This window comes from Perissodus microlepis, chromosome 18 (genome assembly GCF_051167445.1).
Source record: "Perissodus microlepis isolate ML-2025 ecotype Zambia chromosome 18, ASM5116744v1, whole genome shotgun sequence".
Taxonomy (NCBI): domain Eukaryota; kingdom Metazoa; phylum Chordata; class Actinopteri; order Cichliformes; family Cichlidae; genus Perissodus; species Perissodus microlepis.
Window position 1 is genome coordinate 23736989 of NC_140478.1, and position 17904 is coordinate 23754892.

Genomic DNA, 17904 nt, shown 5'->3' on the forward strand with positions numbered 1-17904 from the left:
TTTTTAATACAGTCGGGTGTAGACCAAACCTGTTGCTGCTGACTCATTTTCTGAATAACTGATAAGTCTGTTAGTGTTTTCTGCATCAGAAATTCTAAGCAAAAGATTTTGTTTTTTCTCTTCCAAAACTTTAAACCTTGCTAAATAAAATACATCCATACCTTTCTAGTGATTACACATAGCGAATTAGCCTTTTTCAAATACCCTGTGTTGGTTCTCAAAGGACGCTTTATAAGCAAGAGTCTGTCAAAAAAGGCATTTGCAACTCTTATCATAGATAGTAATTTAATGAGAGGCACTTATAATAGACTCTAGCACAATTAGATGTTTCATGACAACCTTTGGGAGTACAATTAATCTCTCAAATGAAATTGGTCTCAGTGCTCAATATGTCACCCAGTGGGATGCATCTTAATTTCTATTCATTGACCCTGCATGAATTAAAGCTCATTTCCTCAACGTGTAGCTTTGTGGTGGCTCCCACAGCAGGATGCAGGCTTTCAGTCGCACTAGCTCAGAAAAACGTCCCCTCTTCCCATTTGATTCAAGGATTAGATCTGATTACAGACTTGAGCTGAACAACCTCTGTGACAGCAGAGCAATCTCCTTTTCTTTGAATCTTCTTGTTAAATTTACATAAAATTGATGGGATTTTGTCTTGAGTTTCTTTTCATTCTCCCATGTTTCATGAGCACAACAAGAGCGTGTCACAGCACAGTAAAATAACCAGCTATGGACAAAGAACCAGGGAGTTACGCGTTAACTGATATTATTATCAGCAACTGCTGTTGAGTTTAAAATCCTTTATAATGACATTCATCTATTGTCATTGGTTTGCACCTATCTAGAAACAATAAACCCGTAACTCTACATATGTTGTTTCAAATATTACTGACTAATAATGTTACCATTGTTCAACAACAACACAAAGACATGTTTCGCTTTTTCGCTTTGGTGGAAGTGTATTGTGTAAGTGGGAATGTAAACATAGTTTTGACAGCAGTTCTCAAACCAATGAAGAGAACCATGTGCCACACAAGCAAAGAAATATTACAACCAAAACTCCTTACGCACTCATAGTCCACATCTACTATATGACAGGTCGCCAGCAATAGAAAACAAGTAATACATCTTCATTTTTTTTTTGCGTAGTCATGAAAATATCTGTTTTATACAAAATTAAATACAGTTACAGTATGTTACACCTTTTTTCCCCCATACAGGTGAGTTCAAGCATGACTACAAAGCCTCTTAAAAAAACAAAAAAACATACTAGATTGGTACTTTTAGGGAATTGAAAACGCATGTGCAGCTTTTGGCAAAACAACAGACGTCCTTCCGCAAAGTAAAATCACCAGGGTCACCAAAGCACATGAAGGAGAAAGTGAGGGAAAAAGGCCAGAGGAAAGGAAAAGAGGAAAGGAGAGAAGATGGTAGCAAGTAAGGAAGGAGGCAGTGAGGCAACATGATTTTAGTCCCGTCCACACTATTATATATGTATATATATATATACTTTTTTTTTTTTTTTTTAACTTCAGATGATACTTAGAAATCATGTGTCTAGTTTTATACAGTTTGCTCTCAGGATGTGGGTATCTTTATCTGAGTGGAGTATCCAGTCTGCCTTTATTGAAGTATAAGCCAATGACAAGATCACAAAGCAAAGGCTCCAACCGTTTCCTCTGGGAAGTTATAAGACAGCAGTGATTTCACCAGACCTTTCATAAATCCTTCTATCATTCAGTATAACACATCAGTGCAGAGCCATTTGCACTAATAACACTGCCATCCACCACTGTGGCCTTGGATATACAAAAAAGAGTTGCTTATATTGTCTGCTGAGCACATTGTCCACACATTCTTTGTTCTTCATGTCCTTAAGGTTGAGTGTTCGTTCTCAGCATTTCGTGTTTTGGTTGAGGATTTGGTTCAGGTCCCTCAGCAAAGGGAAACGAATAATAGCGGGAACACTACAAGGGTAAGAGTGTGGTGGAGGCCTGTGGGGCGATGATGGAGCGAGGCCTGTCCAGACAATTGGTCATCGCAATCTCCTGGACCCTGGCAGCGAGCTCTCTCGCACAGGATGCCCGTGAAGCCGGGGGAGCAATGGCAGCGTTGATGGTGGTGGCACGTGCCGCCGTTCTGACAGCGCAGCATCGCGTTGTCACACACCCGAGCTGCACAGACAAAGCAGAAAGGGCAGGGGAGACAGGAAAGCGTGATTAATAGATCACTCAGTGATAGGGCGGCAGAGAACATCAACAGGCAGGTTCACAGGGCACAAGCTGCCTCTTCCTGTCCTGTCTGTACTGCTCTGTCCTTAGAGCACAGCTGACACATTAGAGAGGGTAAAGCCAAGGACTTCAGAAAGTGTGCAAAAAAAGGAAGAGGACACCGATAGCAAGGGTACATATTAAAAGAATATAATGCTGCCAACAGCCTCTGAAAATACTTAACAAAGGAACACAGACATTGTATGGATTCATGGATATTTTTAGTAGCGCCAAAGGGACTTTATAGCAAATAATTCTGGCAAAACAAAAGAGCAAGCAAACCATGGCTCTGATGAGGTGAATTTAATTATTTGAGAATCAAAGGATGCCAGAGTATTGTGAAACAGCCCCTCTGTGCTGAGGTGAAGAGAACAGAAAGAGGAGAAGACACGGGATGGATACCTGGCTCCATCACATCACCACAACCTTTCATATGCAAATGAGCATTTCCAGGTATTTCACCAGTAGCTGTTATTTTCTTCTCTGTAGTTAACCTTACAGCAAGCAATACAACATTGTCAGAAGAAGGATGTAATATCAGTGGCTGGAGTTTTACCGGCTAACAAACATTTCTTTGTTTTGATGTAGACTGATTAGGACTACATAAGTTAATATCCACATTTCCAGACAAAAACTCACAACTCAATTATTCCAGGAAGCCTCTCTGCTTGCAGAGGTGAAATCCTGGAAGAGGTAATATTTGCCAAGAGATTTCAGTGTAATTGGATATCTCTCCTTGCATAAATAGTAATCACATTTTTGGTTTTCAGTAATGTGGCTCATGCATCAGAATAAACTCAACAAATAATCATTGCTCATGCCAAAACCGATTAAGAAGGCATTGGTATTGCATTTAACTTAATAATATTCCCACCCACTGCACATAGACACCACTGCTGTTATGCACTTTAAATGGAAATTCCAGCTGTGGACACAGGGTTTTATCTTTAATATAGGATTTTCAATAACTTTGCGATGAAGTGTTGGAAATGATGCTTCTGGTAGATCTGCTTTTCCTGACATGTCTACATCTTCTTTGAACAGTCTCCAGACTCGTTTTGTGTTAGCCTTGTTATGTTTAATGGCCTTTCTGTGCTTTTATTTAAAGCGTCAATAAGAGTGGCACTAAACGAGCAAATATGGTAGTCAAACCCTTTATTTTAATAGTAAGTTTGTTACTGTATGCAAAAGTTTTTTTCTTTGTGTAGCTGTTTAAAAGAATGAGTCTGAAAAGGAGAGTTCTAAAAAAGACCCAAATGCAGAAGGGCGGGTAAGGCAAACAAAGGTGAAATTTAATGAAATTTACTAGAGATGAATAACAAAAAGATGCTGGAGGGTTAAGACATGTAATATCAACAAGCCAATAAAATAAAAAGCAAAGAAACAACCCACCCCACCAAATAAAACAATAAGAGAAAGAAATAAGCAAGTGAAAATGGGCAGGAAACACAAAATAACTCACACATGCACTAACAGCTGACTAAAAAAAATAACAAGTAAAACTAACAGGGTTGGGAAAAGCAATCAAACTGACTGAAATAGAGACAAGGGCAGAGCAAAACAAAGCATGACACACAAGCTAAGTAACACATGAGACAGGAATATAATTTACATGTAGATATATGTAAATGCAATAAACAAACTAAACTAATTAATAATAAAATGGACCTATGGCAAATCCAGTCTCTGTACACGACTTGAATGTTGTGGGACTTTCAGATTACAACCATTTCATAACTAAATAGATTGTCAATCAAATGTCAATGCATTAATCGTGTCTTTCTGTTGTGTGAAACTGACTGACTGGACCACCACGCGGGAACAATGTTGTAGTTGTTGCTCTCAAAGAGGGAACAAATATGACTGGGGAGATATTTTAACCAGGTGTGGTGGGAATGGACTCATGAATTATGGGTCCAGAGTGGACGCAAACATTAATGGCCCTCTGGCAATTCCCCAATCAGTGATTTCTAGTCAGTTAAAAAAATAAATAAAAATTCTAACAGCTAATGCAAACACCTGCTCAGTGTGTTTTGGAAAACACTTCAAGTCTCAGTAGTTTAGTCAACACATTAACATTGTTGCCTGTGGCCGAAGGATAATCTGTGTATCCTCCAGCAGACCCTCAGGACCATTACCTCTCTAAAAGCATCTGTAAAACCAATTAGTTTGCTTATGCAGAGGCTTAAGACTGTTCTGTCTTTGTTGTGCTGTCGTGACAAAAGATGCTCTACGCTATAAATTAATTATTATTTTTTTGTTATCTAAAGTGAAATGAAAACTTTCTCAGTTGGTTGTATTATAGTAACAAAGGACAGCAAACCAAGCATGGTCGAATACAACATCCACAAAGTAAACTACCTGGATGCAATACATTTCACATAACAGTGTACAGAGTGGACAACAGAAGAAGAACAGATTGGCTTACATCCACCCCAGCCCTCAACCCAGAGTGCTTCCTAGGTTTAAAATTGGGGTGTGGAACGTTTGTTAAATCACTTACCTTTTTATTTTTAAGAATAAATCCTATTTATTTTCTCAGCTCTTCTGCTATCGCTGAAGTGACTAATACTGGGTCAGCTTTTATCATGAAGTCTTTGTATATACCCAATATTTTTAAAACTATTGGGCAAACATTAGAGTAAATCTATTACTCAGTTCTCCCCTGTAGTGATAATAGTTGTCAAGTTATATCAAGAAATATTCTATAAAGACAACAAATGCACCCAGTCTCTCCAGGCCTGCAATCTGAAGCAGCAAGATCATATAATCTAAAATAATTCCTGACATGAATATTTATTCAAGACCTGCTATTAGATGTGGTTTACTAACACTAGGTATCACACCATCTTCCATGAGAGAAAAGTGTCTTTTGAATTGGAAGATGTGAATGAGAAATTCGTTATTATGGGTAGTTTAAATTTCCTGAGCTAGATTGTTATGTAGTTTACTTTTTTAAGTGACACATTAAATAAGTGCACTGGCAGTGAAAGTTAAACTGTCCTCCTGCTTCAAACCCATCCAGTGGCACAAATGCATCGCTTAGTCAATAGGCAATGGAGCGGATGCTGGCAGCACAGTAATAATGTGTGAAATTCGGCAGAGCCGGTCCTCTTTCTATCTTCAATTTACAAAGATGAGCCTTTCCCATGTAAGAATAATGGAATCTGAAAGGACACCGTGGGACACTGTGGGGAGTGTCCCTGTAGAGATTCCTCACTGTATGCCACACCAGCTCTTAGCTTAAAATTTGTAGTCTTCAGTCTGGCTTGGAGGAATTAATGAAAACATTAAAGGGCTATTTTTCAGCCTTTGTAAAGCTCCCTCCAGAGGACATTAAAAATCCCCCCCCCCCCTTTTTTTAATGCAGTGGGTCTACAAATTTACCCTGTCTGACATCACTCACTCTTGGGCTTGTGCAGCAAGTGAAGACACAGCAATTCCAGTCCTACCCAAGGACCGGCGTACTCTGCGGGAGACATATGTGCACCTCACACCTCTGTCAGATGTGTGACATTTTAGCAGTATAACTGTTATGACAGAGCCACTCTGGGGTTTTGGTGCTGCACGAAGCAACATGGAGAACATTTACCAAAGCAACAGCACAGAAGTGACAGGAAGGACAAACACCTGAATTATGTTTCCCATTGCTGTTTGTGGAATTGCAATTGTGACACAATTTAAAGCAATTAAATGTAAATCTGTCTTGCATTGTACTACAACTGGATTAGACTATTGTGGATACATTGAGTCTATTGTGGTTGTGACACTTTGGACTTAGTCATCCTCCTTTTCTGTTTTTTAAAAGGAGATTGTAGTCTGTTTGTCCAAAAGCACCCTCAGACAGTTCTTTTATCCTCTCATCTCTGTGAACTCTTGATGTCCTCACATACTCCGCAGCTGAAGTGTCTGAGATACAGAAAATCACAGCACGATAAGTTAAAAGGCACAAATCGATAAGCTGGATCATACTGTAGCTAGTGTCACTCTTTTAATGAAAGATCTAGATATGTCATGTAGTGGAGGTGTATTCTATTGAACATCCAATCTTGTTACATACATCTGTCCGTATCAGCCAATCGGATATTACATGAATGAAGTTTGCTCATGATGACTGAAAGTGAATCATAAAGTTTAAGATCCAATTTTTTAAAAAGACGACCCTGCAGAAACAAAATGCCCCTGTATTTAATTAAAGTTTAAAATATATTCATTCACAGTTATGCATTTAATATTTTTTAAAATGTCTCTATAACTATGGATTCGTACAGGTAATTGACTTTACCTGGAGACAGTTGTCAGATACAGGATCTTATTATCTGCCTGGAGACAGAATACTGTTGTTTCAATTACACTCAGTCAATATCTTTTGCCATGATGTCAGTGAAAGCTGAAACTTTCATTCAGCCATATCCCCAGTTATCGTATTAGCATGAAGGCTTCATCATTAGTCAGTGATTCAGTGCTCTGAAGTTCAATATAAACTGTCAGTTGTATAGTAGCACTTGAAGGTGGTGAGGATCTGAAGACAGAAAGTGCATGATTTTCCTTTTACTCGAATGTTGCAGTTGTTACTGCTTGTCAACTCAAAACTGCAAGATCTGAAAGTTGCATTTAAGAAAATTTTAGTTTATGTGCTTAGTTACTTCTGGGCCGACAGTATGATGAGGACAAGGCTATCACTTTTATGTTGATATGCTATACTTCAATACAGCTAACATGCTACCAGTTTAGCTTAGCACACGGGAAACACGGGAGAAACCTCTGCTAATGTAGTTTGTTAGTTGATTTTTTTTGTGTGTTTTGCTTTTTATTGGGTCTTGGCAAACAACAGAAGTGCATATTAGGTCAACTATATACCCATTATTATAGTCCAGACTGGTTTGTTGTAAATGCTATTTACACTTAAGAGCAATTAAATCAGCGGCTGTTCAGGTTAAGGTTTTAGTTTTATATATCACAAATCAACAAAAAATTAACAGATCATTTTCTAAATAATTACTCAAAACATTGTCTGCTTCAAACTACTGGTGGAGTAACATAATCCATTTTAAGATGTCACGTTTGATTTAGAAAATTCTTGATGGAGTTGTTGTTTAATGGCCAATTTCATTTAATTATTTTTTGACGGCAGAAAGATTAGATTATTGTTTAATCTCATCCACAATTTTGCAAATCCAGAAAAAGAAAAAAAGAGGGACCACCCCCCCCATCTTAATTGTGGAAATCCTCAAAGTCTTCTTTTAATTTTTTTCTCTCCTGGTTGTGAGAGCAGTGATGCAGATGTGACTTAACACACACTACACAGAAAATCTGGGCCCGAGGATTATCTGGAGATAGCTGGAGATCAATCTACATAAACCCCCCCTGGAGCCTATTCTCTCCTTCCTTCTCCTTCTCCTCTTTTTTCTCCCTGTTTTTTCTTCTTCTTCATTTTTTTTCTTTCAGAACGTGGCAGAAAGGGTGCACCCCTAGAGAACGTACTGGGTAATTAAAAAAAGGGCATGATCAAAGGGGTTAGAAGGCTGTGGACTCGGTGATCATGAGGCATGTGGTCCATTCCCTGCAGTGTTCTCAGAACAAAAGGTCTGCCTTGTAAGGACCAGCGTGTGTTTGTTTGCATGCAGGATGAAAGCATTGGGGCTTTGGGAAGACAACCTACTGCACACAAGAATTTGCATATTCTACATTACACTTTTGTTTTCCAAAACGGTCAATCAATAACCAGTCGATAATTTTTTATCTATGGGTAATGTCATGCTGAAGTTACAAAGCCAATAAGCCTACCTTGATTACGATTTGCAACACCAAGAGATGAAGCATTTGCCCGATCTGTGTAAAAATGGGAAAGGTTATGTATTACACTGGCTGTCAAATAAGTCATGCTGTTATTTAGTTAAAGCACAGGGACAGCATGCATAGTTGCTGTTTTTACAATAATGACCTTTATCAGGCCAAAGATATGTCCAAATTTCCAGAAGATTCCTGCCATACATTTGGAGTAGTAAATGGCTTAATGTAGAATAGTGTGCATGCAGCTTAAATGAATTTTCCACAGTACATAGATAGCAATGTGTATGCATGGTAGCTGCTTTTGTTATCCAGTATGTGGAGACACCTTCAGGCATCAACATGCAGAGGGAAGCATGGCTGGAACCACACCTTCATAAAAAAAAAAAAGGTTTTCCTTTCTTTAGGGCAAATATCTGTCTGTGCGCTTAGAACAAATATTGTAGTTTGGAAAGGAAAAATCATTCTGATACACTGGCCAGACACTCGGGACTTCCAACATATTTTATAAACTCGCCAGTACCAAGATGTATCAATTGTTACCATTATTTTGCAAGTTTTCACATAATAGCTACCAAATATACATAATATTTCTAACCACCAATCCAATTTATGCATAGCTTAAAGTAATGAATATGGCAAATCTTAAGATCGGAATTTGTTTTAAACCTCAAAGATTATTCAGACTGGCTTATGGTATAATTAAAACCCAGAAATTTGATAGCTTAATTCAAAGAAGTGTAACTGATTTAGTGCCATATGGGAATTAATGCACATTGTTTTTCATTTAATATGGCAAAAACACAATAATTTCAAACTATGAAAACCGGCAGCATGAAATATGAAAAACTGCTGGAATGTGGAAAAGGTTTGAAATAAATTAGAGGAATGTTAAAAGGTTACATTTTTATTAGTAGGATAAACTCTAAAGTTTTCAAACACTCTTACTTTTATGTCAGTGATCATTATTAGAACTACACTGGAGAAACTCAACCTCACGCCATGCATCGTTTCACCCCCTCTATAGACGTAGGGTATTAGGATTCAATTCTACATGAGTGCCCTGGTAGGATGGATTTTTTTTCCCACTGTGGAAAACATGCTGATCAATGGTAATGGCAACGTACAGCACAATTTCTCACACAACATCATCAGTCAAACAAGAGTTAGCTATGACTGAGGGAGGAAAATATTAGTCAGCATGCCAATAAAAAAGCCTGATCAACTTACGCACTGGTCCGTGATTACTGGGAATACCTGCGGAAAGAGCAAGGAAATAATGTATCATTAACGCATCGACTCATTTCTTTTTACTCGTGAGAGAAAATATTGTTGATGGTGCTGTTTACTTTGAAAAAACCAAAAACCAAAACACCAGCACTTATCACATTGATCTCCAGTGCATTCGCTGATTAGCAGCAGCTACTGTATTCCTCTAAAGAGAACCTGACCACTCCGCCTTCTTCTGATGATAATAACAGGCCTGCCGGCAACAAAATGTCACCCGAATCAAAACTCTATTGAAAAAGTCTTGTCATCAGCAGTTTCATTCATGTTTTCAATAAACAGAGTTTTTCTCTCTCATCTGCTTTTGGCTTATGTTCACCGTTTTTCAATATCATCTTTGAATGAATGAATCAACACATCAAACGTCATCTACAAATGCTAGTTGCTGTAATCGTCTCTCATTGTCAGGTTCGTGGAACTTCCTAATATGTAGAAAAGAGAGATAAAAGCTCATTAAACACACTGGGGAAGAAGAACAACAAAAAATTACCTTCAACTGTCTTAAAACAAAACACACATTTGCAAACAATGACAACCTGACAATCCATGTGTGTTTCGATCTGGCTGTGGATTCACCATCTTTGTGTGATATTTATCACCAAGCAAATGTGACTCCAGGATTAGTGCAATTTTGGATGCCTTTCACAAGCTTTATCACTTTGCGTCACGTGATTATGTTTCACTGGGGGTTTTAATATTGTTTGCAGCCTATTCATCACTAAATTACCTGTTACAACAACTGTTGAAAAAAACAGAAAATCAGAGATTCTGAGCTCCAATTTGCAAAAAGCACATTTAGGCTGCAATTTCTCACTCATAGCTTTATGTGAGAAATGGAGGGCAAACAATATTGCCCTTTGAAGCCAAAGCACATTCTACAGTCTGATCAAACTCTCAGACCCAACCTGCCTTAACCTCTGAACCTGCTTTGGAACACAAGATGAGTTGACGCTCTTTGCAAAGTGAACTGTCAACATAATTCTTGAAGTGATTCCTCTTCTGCTCTGAAGGCAACTTACAGACAACACCCCTTTTCCCCCACCACCACCACCTACACACACACACACATACACACACACACACACGCAGAGCTATTTACTTCAGAAAATCATGGATTTGAATCACTCTCAGTCTTTCTGCTGCTGACAGCTATGGCCCCTAGCAACTCAGTGCACCATTTTGGGCTAAAATTTATTAGATGAAGGGTCACGTATGTCCATATATCTGCATGTACAGTGGTTTTGAATATGTAATAGACCCTGCCCTGTTCCTAGCGGTGAGATAAATGACTTCCGAGATTAAAGAGGAAGACTTGATGACAGATGAAAGCTATTAAATTGTAATTACATTTCGCATGTTCCACATATTTGTGGTAATATAAGGGCTGTATGTTTAATATCCTCATAGGAAAAATGAGCTTCACATAATAGGTAAAGGCATATTATTGGACCCAAGCTTAGAAATAAGAATCATTCAAGACAAAAGTGTGTTCGTTCAACACCTGGGGGACCAATATTGTTACGTCACTACCATGTGCAACATTATTGCATTTTATGCCACTTCCAAACAACTGCTAATATTGCTTTTGATATGGGTAGACCTTGGTTTCATCAGTTCAGTGCAGATGCGGCCAAGTGTTGGATTTTTTAATAACACCCTGTCAATCTGACAGTGAGCACCACATTGCCAGGAGATTCATAACACAGAGGAGGTGTAGGGGTAAATCCAGCAATATCTCCTTAGAGTTCACAAATGTTCCCACAAACAGACTCCCACACACAATCGAGTGTGGTGCGTGAGCGTGTATGTCATGCGTGTGCGTGCACACAGCTTAGCGTGCATACATGCAAACAGGAGACTGATAAAAAAAATTCTAATGAACGAATAATCATCCAATCCATCAATGAGAAATTTCCCTTAGAAGAGCAAGAAAACTAGTGTTACTGCACAAATTAACCAACACAGCGGATCGATAGCAATACCATATCTCTGTACAAATCTAATCATAATACGATGTCTGAGAATTCAAGTGAGACAATCAAACTGAACATCTGAAGAACTTGCTGTCAATCCCAGCAGACGGCTGCTATGAGAGTGTTTCTGACTGGAGGCTGAATCAGAGCAAATGGGGGACCAGAGGGCTAGATCTTCCACCATCTGGCCTTGCCTGGCCGTCTACCACCATATCCCTGCGTGGCTGTATTAGATTTATTGAAGCAATGAGCCCCCTGCCTCAGGCATGGGATTTGATAAATGTGACTCAACTCCAGTCCAAGATTATAATGGGGATAATGCAAAAGAGCACCTTCTGCCTCAGAGATACCAAATTCACACTTGTCATGGAGTTGAGGTAGCAATAATAAATTCAATGTTAAAGTGTTACTACTGTAGGAGGACTATTGACACTTATTTAATTGTGAATACTAAATGAATGAAATACAGAAAATAGCTTACCAGTGATGCAAAGACCCTAAGACTAACAGGTTACAGTGAATTTGTGTCAGTGCGTGCGCATCCCAGGGCACAAAATACTTCTATTCCGTCAGATGCAGAGATATGGACAAGGTGTCCTTTGGTGTCAGTGCCTTAACTTGCTGGCTGCAGCAATATTAGACACAGAGAGATTAAAGTTCTCTGTTAAAGCTCGCTATAGTACGCCTTACGTTTGTCAGACAGGAGAAAGCTGTCTGTGACCTGCTCAGGAGCTTTCCCCTTCCCAACATTAACCCTTCACACTGAAAAATGGAGACTTACTCAGTATGTTTAAATGTGACACCGATGAATCCTTTACATACACATACATCCATATGTCATATGTTTGGACTGAGTGGCCCATCTGGTTATTGTCTGACAAAACATGAATGTGAACAGGGTTTTTTTTTCCTGTATTTTTCTTTCTTTCTTTTCTATATTTTTTCTATACTGGCTTTGCTAACTACTTGGAAATACTTTAAAATTATTTATAAGTAGCAATTTAATACAATATTCAAATAAGAAAATTATAGGATCTGAAAAAAATCATTAGCGAGAACAAATACTAGTGCATCTAGTATTATCAACAAATCAAATACCATGAGAATTTCATTCAAAAGGGTAAATTTTCATATTTTATATACACATTCAATATATGTTCCACATAAAGTGAAATATTTCTGGCTTAATTTTTGTTTCAATTTGAATTATTATGGGTTACAGTTTATGACATTCAGAAATCCACTATTTCAAATTATTAGAAAGTTTCATTTTGAGTTTGAGTAAATTACAATTACTGTTTGCAGAGTGCTGTATTAAGACATATTAATGAAAGATTGATCAGAATGGAAAAGTGTTGTAGGAAAAGGTGCATAGGGATGACTACAGCCTTGAGGATTGTCAAGAACATGTAGGAGTTTCACAAGTAGTGGACTGAGGCTGGTCTATGTTTTTAGGAAAGGGGCTCGTTGTATTTCCAATATCAAACCACTTCTGAGCAGAGACAATTCCCAGGAAGCATCTTTCCTGGGATAAGGAGAAAAAGGTCTAAACTCGTCTTTTTAGGTGAAAGTAAATTTCACCTAAAATTAAAGAAGAGTGGAGGGACACAGAATCCAAGTTGTTTGAAGTCCAGTGTGAAGTTTCCACACTCTGAAGTGATTTGCTGTGCCATGTCACTGGAAATGTGTTTTAATTCCAAAGCAGCAATCTAATAGAATATTTTAGTGAGCTTCATGATTCCATCTGCTGACAAACTTGATGCTGATTTCCTTTCCCAGCAGTACCAAACTTCTACCCACACCACCAAAGCTACTACCAAATGGTTTGCTGACCTTCAGATTACTGTGCTTGACTAACCAGCCAACTTGCCAGACTTGAACCAGGTATTGTCAAGACAGATAAGAAACAAATGACCCAGAAATACAGATGAGCCAAAGACCGCTTCTAAAGCAACCTGGCCTTCATTAACACCTCAGCAGAGGCAAAAGCTGATCTGCTCCAAACCACACCACACTTTACCAAGTAATTCTTGGTAATCTACCGAATGTTTAAATAGACATACTTTTTGAAAGCTGTACATCATTTATTCTAATAAATTGAGACAATTGAGTTTTGATTGTTTTTTTGTGAAAACACAAAAAAGCTTGAATTATTTGACTTTACTTGAAATGAATATTGAATAAATGAAAGCTCACGCTTTTTATTTATGAAAAAAATCTTTTCATATTTTAATGTTTTTGTGTTTATAACTAATATGTTGTAATTTCTCTTGACAAATGATTTGAGTAAACTATGTTGAAAGGCTGTGCACTCCTGGAATACCCAGCTATTCACCAGTCAGCTTGTCACAATGTAAACATGGGTCTTTTAACGAGTTTCACCTCAAATGTCAAAAATACAAGTTATACTACCGATCATTGTCAAATATGATGTGACATGCAAGTCCTCAGTATGCAGTTTGTTATATCTACAATGCATTAGAAAACATAGTCAAAAAACTAGGCTACAAACAGCATCTGGCAAAAATGCAGTGCAGTGGCAAAGAGCTGAAATCATAAAGAAGCAGAATAATCTCTCAAAGAGAATGAAAAAAGATGTTTCATTGTGGCTCCCTTTATTGGTAACAAGCAGCAAGAGTGGAAACAATGTGCTGCCAGCCACTTGCAAATTAGCTGCATGGCCAGTGCTTGTCCACATAGCATTACAAGCGCTTCTGTACTTACATATATTTGCAGTTCCTTTGGGTATAGGGAGGTAGGACCCCACACTCCAGGCTCTTCCATGGTAGTGCTTCTTACAGCGGCTGCAGTCTGGCCCTGTGGTGTTGTGTTCACACTCACAGCCCAGCTTCCCCTTGTCAAACACACAGCTGTTGGCATGCAGGTTACACTTGCACCTGAGACACAAGAATAACAACAAAAGACAGAGACATGAATAGGCATCATTCTGCATCCATTGAATCAATACTTTCTGGAGGGAATATGCATACCCTGCCCTCGGTATGTTTTTTTTGCAGCTTTCAAAGTTTTTGACAGTGGTAAATTAAAATCCTGGTGGGTTATCTGACTTGGATCGTTCCTCCACAAAGCTTCATTATGCTCTCCTTTAAAAAAAACAAGGCCTCATTTGTTACTGCCCCTGCGGAGAGAACAGCAATGCGAATAAGGTCACTTTTGCCACTCTTGCTCTAAATGAAAGGCACTCTGTAAGATTCGCTAATTGCGCACAAAGCAGGGATCTGATAGAGAGATGATACAATAAAGAGAAGTTGGGCAGCCAGAGAATACTCCTTTTTTCTTTCTCTTCAAAGTTATTTGGCAAGGGAGCTTTCAGGCAGGAAACCCTACCAGTTGGCAAAGCTGGTTTATTAGACCGAACTGTGGCAGAGCTGACAGATTCTCCTGACAGGAGAAGAGAAAAGGGCGGATGGCTTTCAGGCACTCCAAATCCACCTCCCTTCTGACCACATGGAAGAAGCATGCGCCTATACTTGCTGAAAAAGAACAAGCTGTTTGCAATTTGAGTGTCCTCTGAGTGTTTCTAAACAACCTGAATGAGCAGATAGTAAACTACGTGCACTTAGAATATAACCTTTTTTCATTTGTGTTAACTCCAAGGAAAGAGCTCTACCCGAGGCAGAACAAGCTGTTTTTGTCGCCAAATGAGATAATACAGTTTCATATAGTAAGTGTTCCAAATATAATTCCCTTTATTTGATTTCAGTCCCATGAGGGTAAAAGGTTACAGCTAGTGACCTCAGATCTTGTAAGGAGGAGGGCACTGATACAGAAACAGCTGGGATGCAGGCCATTGAGTGAATCTGACACGGGAGACCTCCCCAGAGGTTTGGTCAGCTCATGGTTTCACATCATGCCTATGTTTGTTTTTACAATGTGCTTCCGAGGGAAGATTTCTCTCATTTGAGAGTCAGGATCTGGGTATCTGTTTTCTATAATCACCGCTGAACATGAGACAAAGAAATAGCAGCAGCAATCTGAAATACATCTGTTCTAATTGACTTTCTGGCCTTACTGTGACATCTCACTTTAATGATAGATAACTGCGGGAAACAAAGGAAACTAGACCCCGTCTGGTATTGCTGTTAAACAGCATTAGAGAGTCAGTGAATAAGGTTTAAAGGAGCGGTTCTCAAACTATTTCTGCCATGGCCTACTTCAATCAATACCAACAAAAGAAGTTCAAAAGTGTACTTTACATAAAATAATAGCAGAATTTAGATTAAAAAAAAGGACATTAAATAACCATCAGCACAATAATATCAGAACTATTTTAAGATTAGGATTTAGACTTTCCTTTTTTTACTTACAGTATGTACAATGACAATTGGATAAACTGACCCTGAATCCAACCCTAGTTATGCTACATTACTTGGGCTACTGGGGCTTTCCATGATGCGTGAGTGTTTCTCCTTCTCTCATACCTTTACACTCATGATGCGTTTATACACAACTTTAGTAGTTTTTATTCATCTCTGGTTCTCTTCCACATGTCTTTGTCCCGTCTCCCTCCCCTCTCCCCCAAACCGTCGTGACTTGTGTGACATCGTGACATTGATGTCGTCACATCCTTGTGACTGCTTCTGCTGGAGGATTCTTCCTGTTAAAGGGGAGTTTTGCCTTTCCACTGTCTCCAAAGTGCTTGCTCAAAGGGGATCATCTTTGACCTTACAATATAAAGTGCCTCTATCTATCTATCTATCTATCTATCTATCTATCTATCTATCTATCTATCTATCTATCTATCTATCTATCTATCTATCTATCTATCTATCTATCTATCTATCTGTGTCTAAATGCACGCACACAAATCATCTTTCCTCATTAGCAACCATTATAAATTGTGATGAATATTGGACGACAATCACAGCAATGAAATACTAGTGCCTCTTACCACGCATTCCCTATAGTCCTTAACTTTTTAATCAATTAAAGTCCCCGCTTCATAAAATTAATGACTGGGTGTAGCTCTTCTGCCATACAGACAGCATCAGCTCCCTGAAGTCAAGAGCGATGAGATTTGACCTTCCACTTAATTAAAAACCAGCAAAATCTGGATCATCAGGCCCAACCGGTGCAGCTAGCAGGCTGATAGAGTAGAGGATGTGGGCTCGGGGGAGCTTGGGGATGTGACGCTTTTGCCACTGGCATTGTCATATTGAAATCAGAGAATTTTATTTTTTTATAAATGGTTTTGGCCACAAGAGGAAAGCGGTCCCCTGTAATTCCAACCTATTGAGCTCAAAACACTATAAAAACACATTTTATAATTGCTGGTTCAGTACTGATATAGGCGTGTTTTGTCTGCAGTGAGGGGATTATTAAACAATTACAACATGAGCATTTCAATAAATACAAATGACAAAAACAGGTAGCTAGCACTAAAATATTAAAATCTTCCTGTCAGTCAATTATGCAACAAAGTAACAATGAACTCTATTTCAAATGCCAAAACAGCTGACTGCTGCTGTGCAAAGAAAGAAAACATTTTAAAATGTGGTAATTTAAAAGGAGCAACACTGCAGATTTAACAGGGTGGAATAGATGTTCCATCCTACTACTGCTGTCAACAAAACAAAACAAAACAAAACAAAACAAAGCAAAAAGAGTCTTTAATCTTGACATTAAAAAAAGAAGACATTATAATACTGCTAATTTTTGCTACATGTGGAAAATAAAGAGACATACGGATCTTGATTCCAACTAAATTTGCTGCCTGCTCATGCAATTAGCAAATTATTAAGCAAGATGGATTTTTGGTTTATTTTCTGTTGATACTCTCGAGTAGACAGCAGAAGTGCCTTTTCTTCTCCTCTGGCTGCTGCCTAACCTTGGCTTCTCCTAGCTGCTTGGCACTGTGTTGACAGGCTCACTATGTCTAACACAGCTTTTCTTCCCTGTGACAGCTTCTAGCATCACTGATTCAAGACAAGAGAGAAGTACAGAACTTAAGTTAAATAGAGAGCCTGAACTGGCAGGTTAGGGAAACTTTCTTTTTGTTTTTATTATAGTTTTTCTTTCTTTTTTCATTTCCCTTCATTACATTTTTGTTGCTAACTGTCAAATTGGATTTTCCAAACGGAAAAACCCCCCCATTAATTTATCTACTAGAGTGTAGTTTTACTTCAGACAAATGCCTGTAATTACTGCTGTTTTCCATAGTTATATAAACGTATACCCTGTTTTATTGTGAAGCAGCACTGACTAATAAACCACTGTAATAAACTATTTTGATAAAATGATATTATTATTACAATTTCATTTAAGAAAACATTTCAAACATTTTAATAACAAGAAATCTTAGTTGAGAAAAGAGGCATCATACTAGGTACCTACTAATTTGTGCTTATTAACATGAATAAAAAAAAATGTAATTCCACCCCCAAAATTGACTTCTTGGACAGTCTGTTAGTAACGTTACCTTAAAGAATCATATTAGATAATTCCCTTTAAAATGCAATACAATCATGATCAAGTGATTGAATTCCTTGAGTTAGTTCCTTAAATTATTGTCACTTTAGATCTAAGACTAGATATCCACTTTTTAAAGAGCTCAAGGTGAC

At 38.3% G+C, this 17904-nt stretch overlaps 1 protein-coding gene across 5 annotated transcripts in view; it reads right to left on the reverse strand.

The window, feature by feature from the left end:
- Positions 1-268: 268 nt before the first annotated feature.
- The window catches only part of LOC146367918 (netrin-G1-like), a 65254-nt gene continuing 47618 nt past the window's right edge, over positions 269-17904 (reverse strand). For 4 of the 5 annotated variants that reach the window (XM_084912393.1, XM_084912395.1, XM_084912392.1 and 1 more), the window contains exons 4-7: positions 14048-14220; positions 9294-9320; positions 8061-8105; positions 269-2177 (exon numbers count right to left, since the gene is read on the reverse strand). In XM_084912393.1, the coding sequence (XP_084768519.1) occupies positions 1939-2177; positions 8061-8105; positions 9294-9320; positions 14048-14220 (484 nt within the window). In that variant the 3' untranslated portion in view covers positions 269-1938. The remainder of the gene's footprint in view (positions 2178-8060; positions 8106-9293; positions 9321-14047; positions 14221-17904) is intronic. The other variant, XM_084912396.1, reaches the window with a different exon arrangement.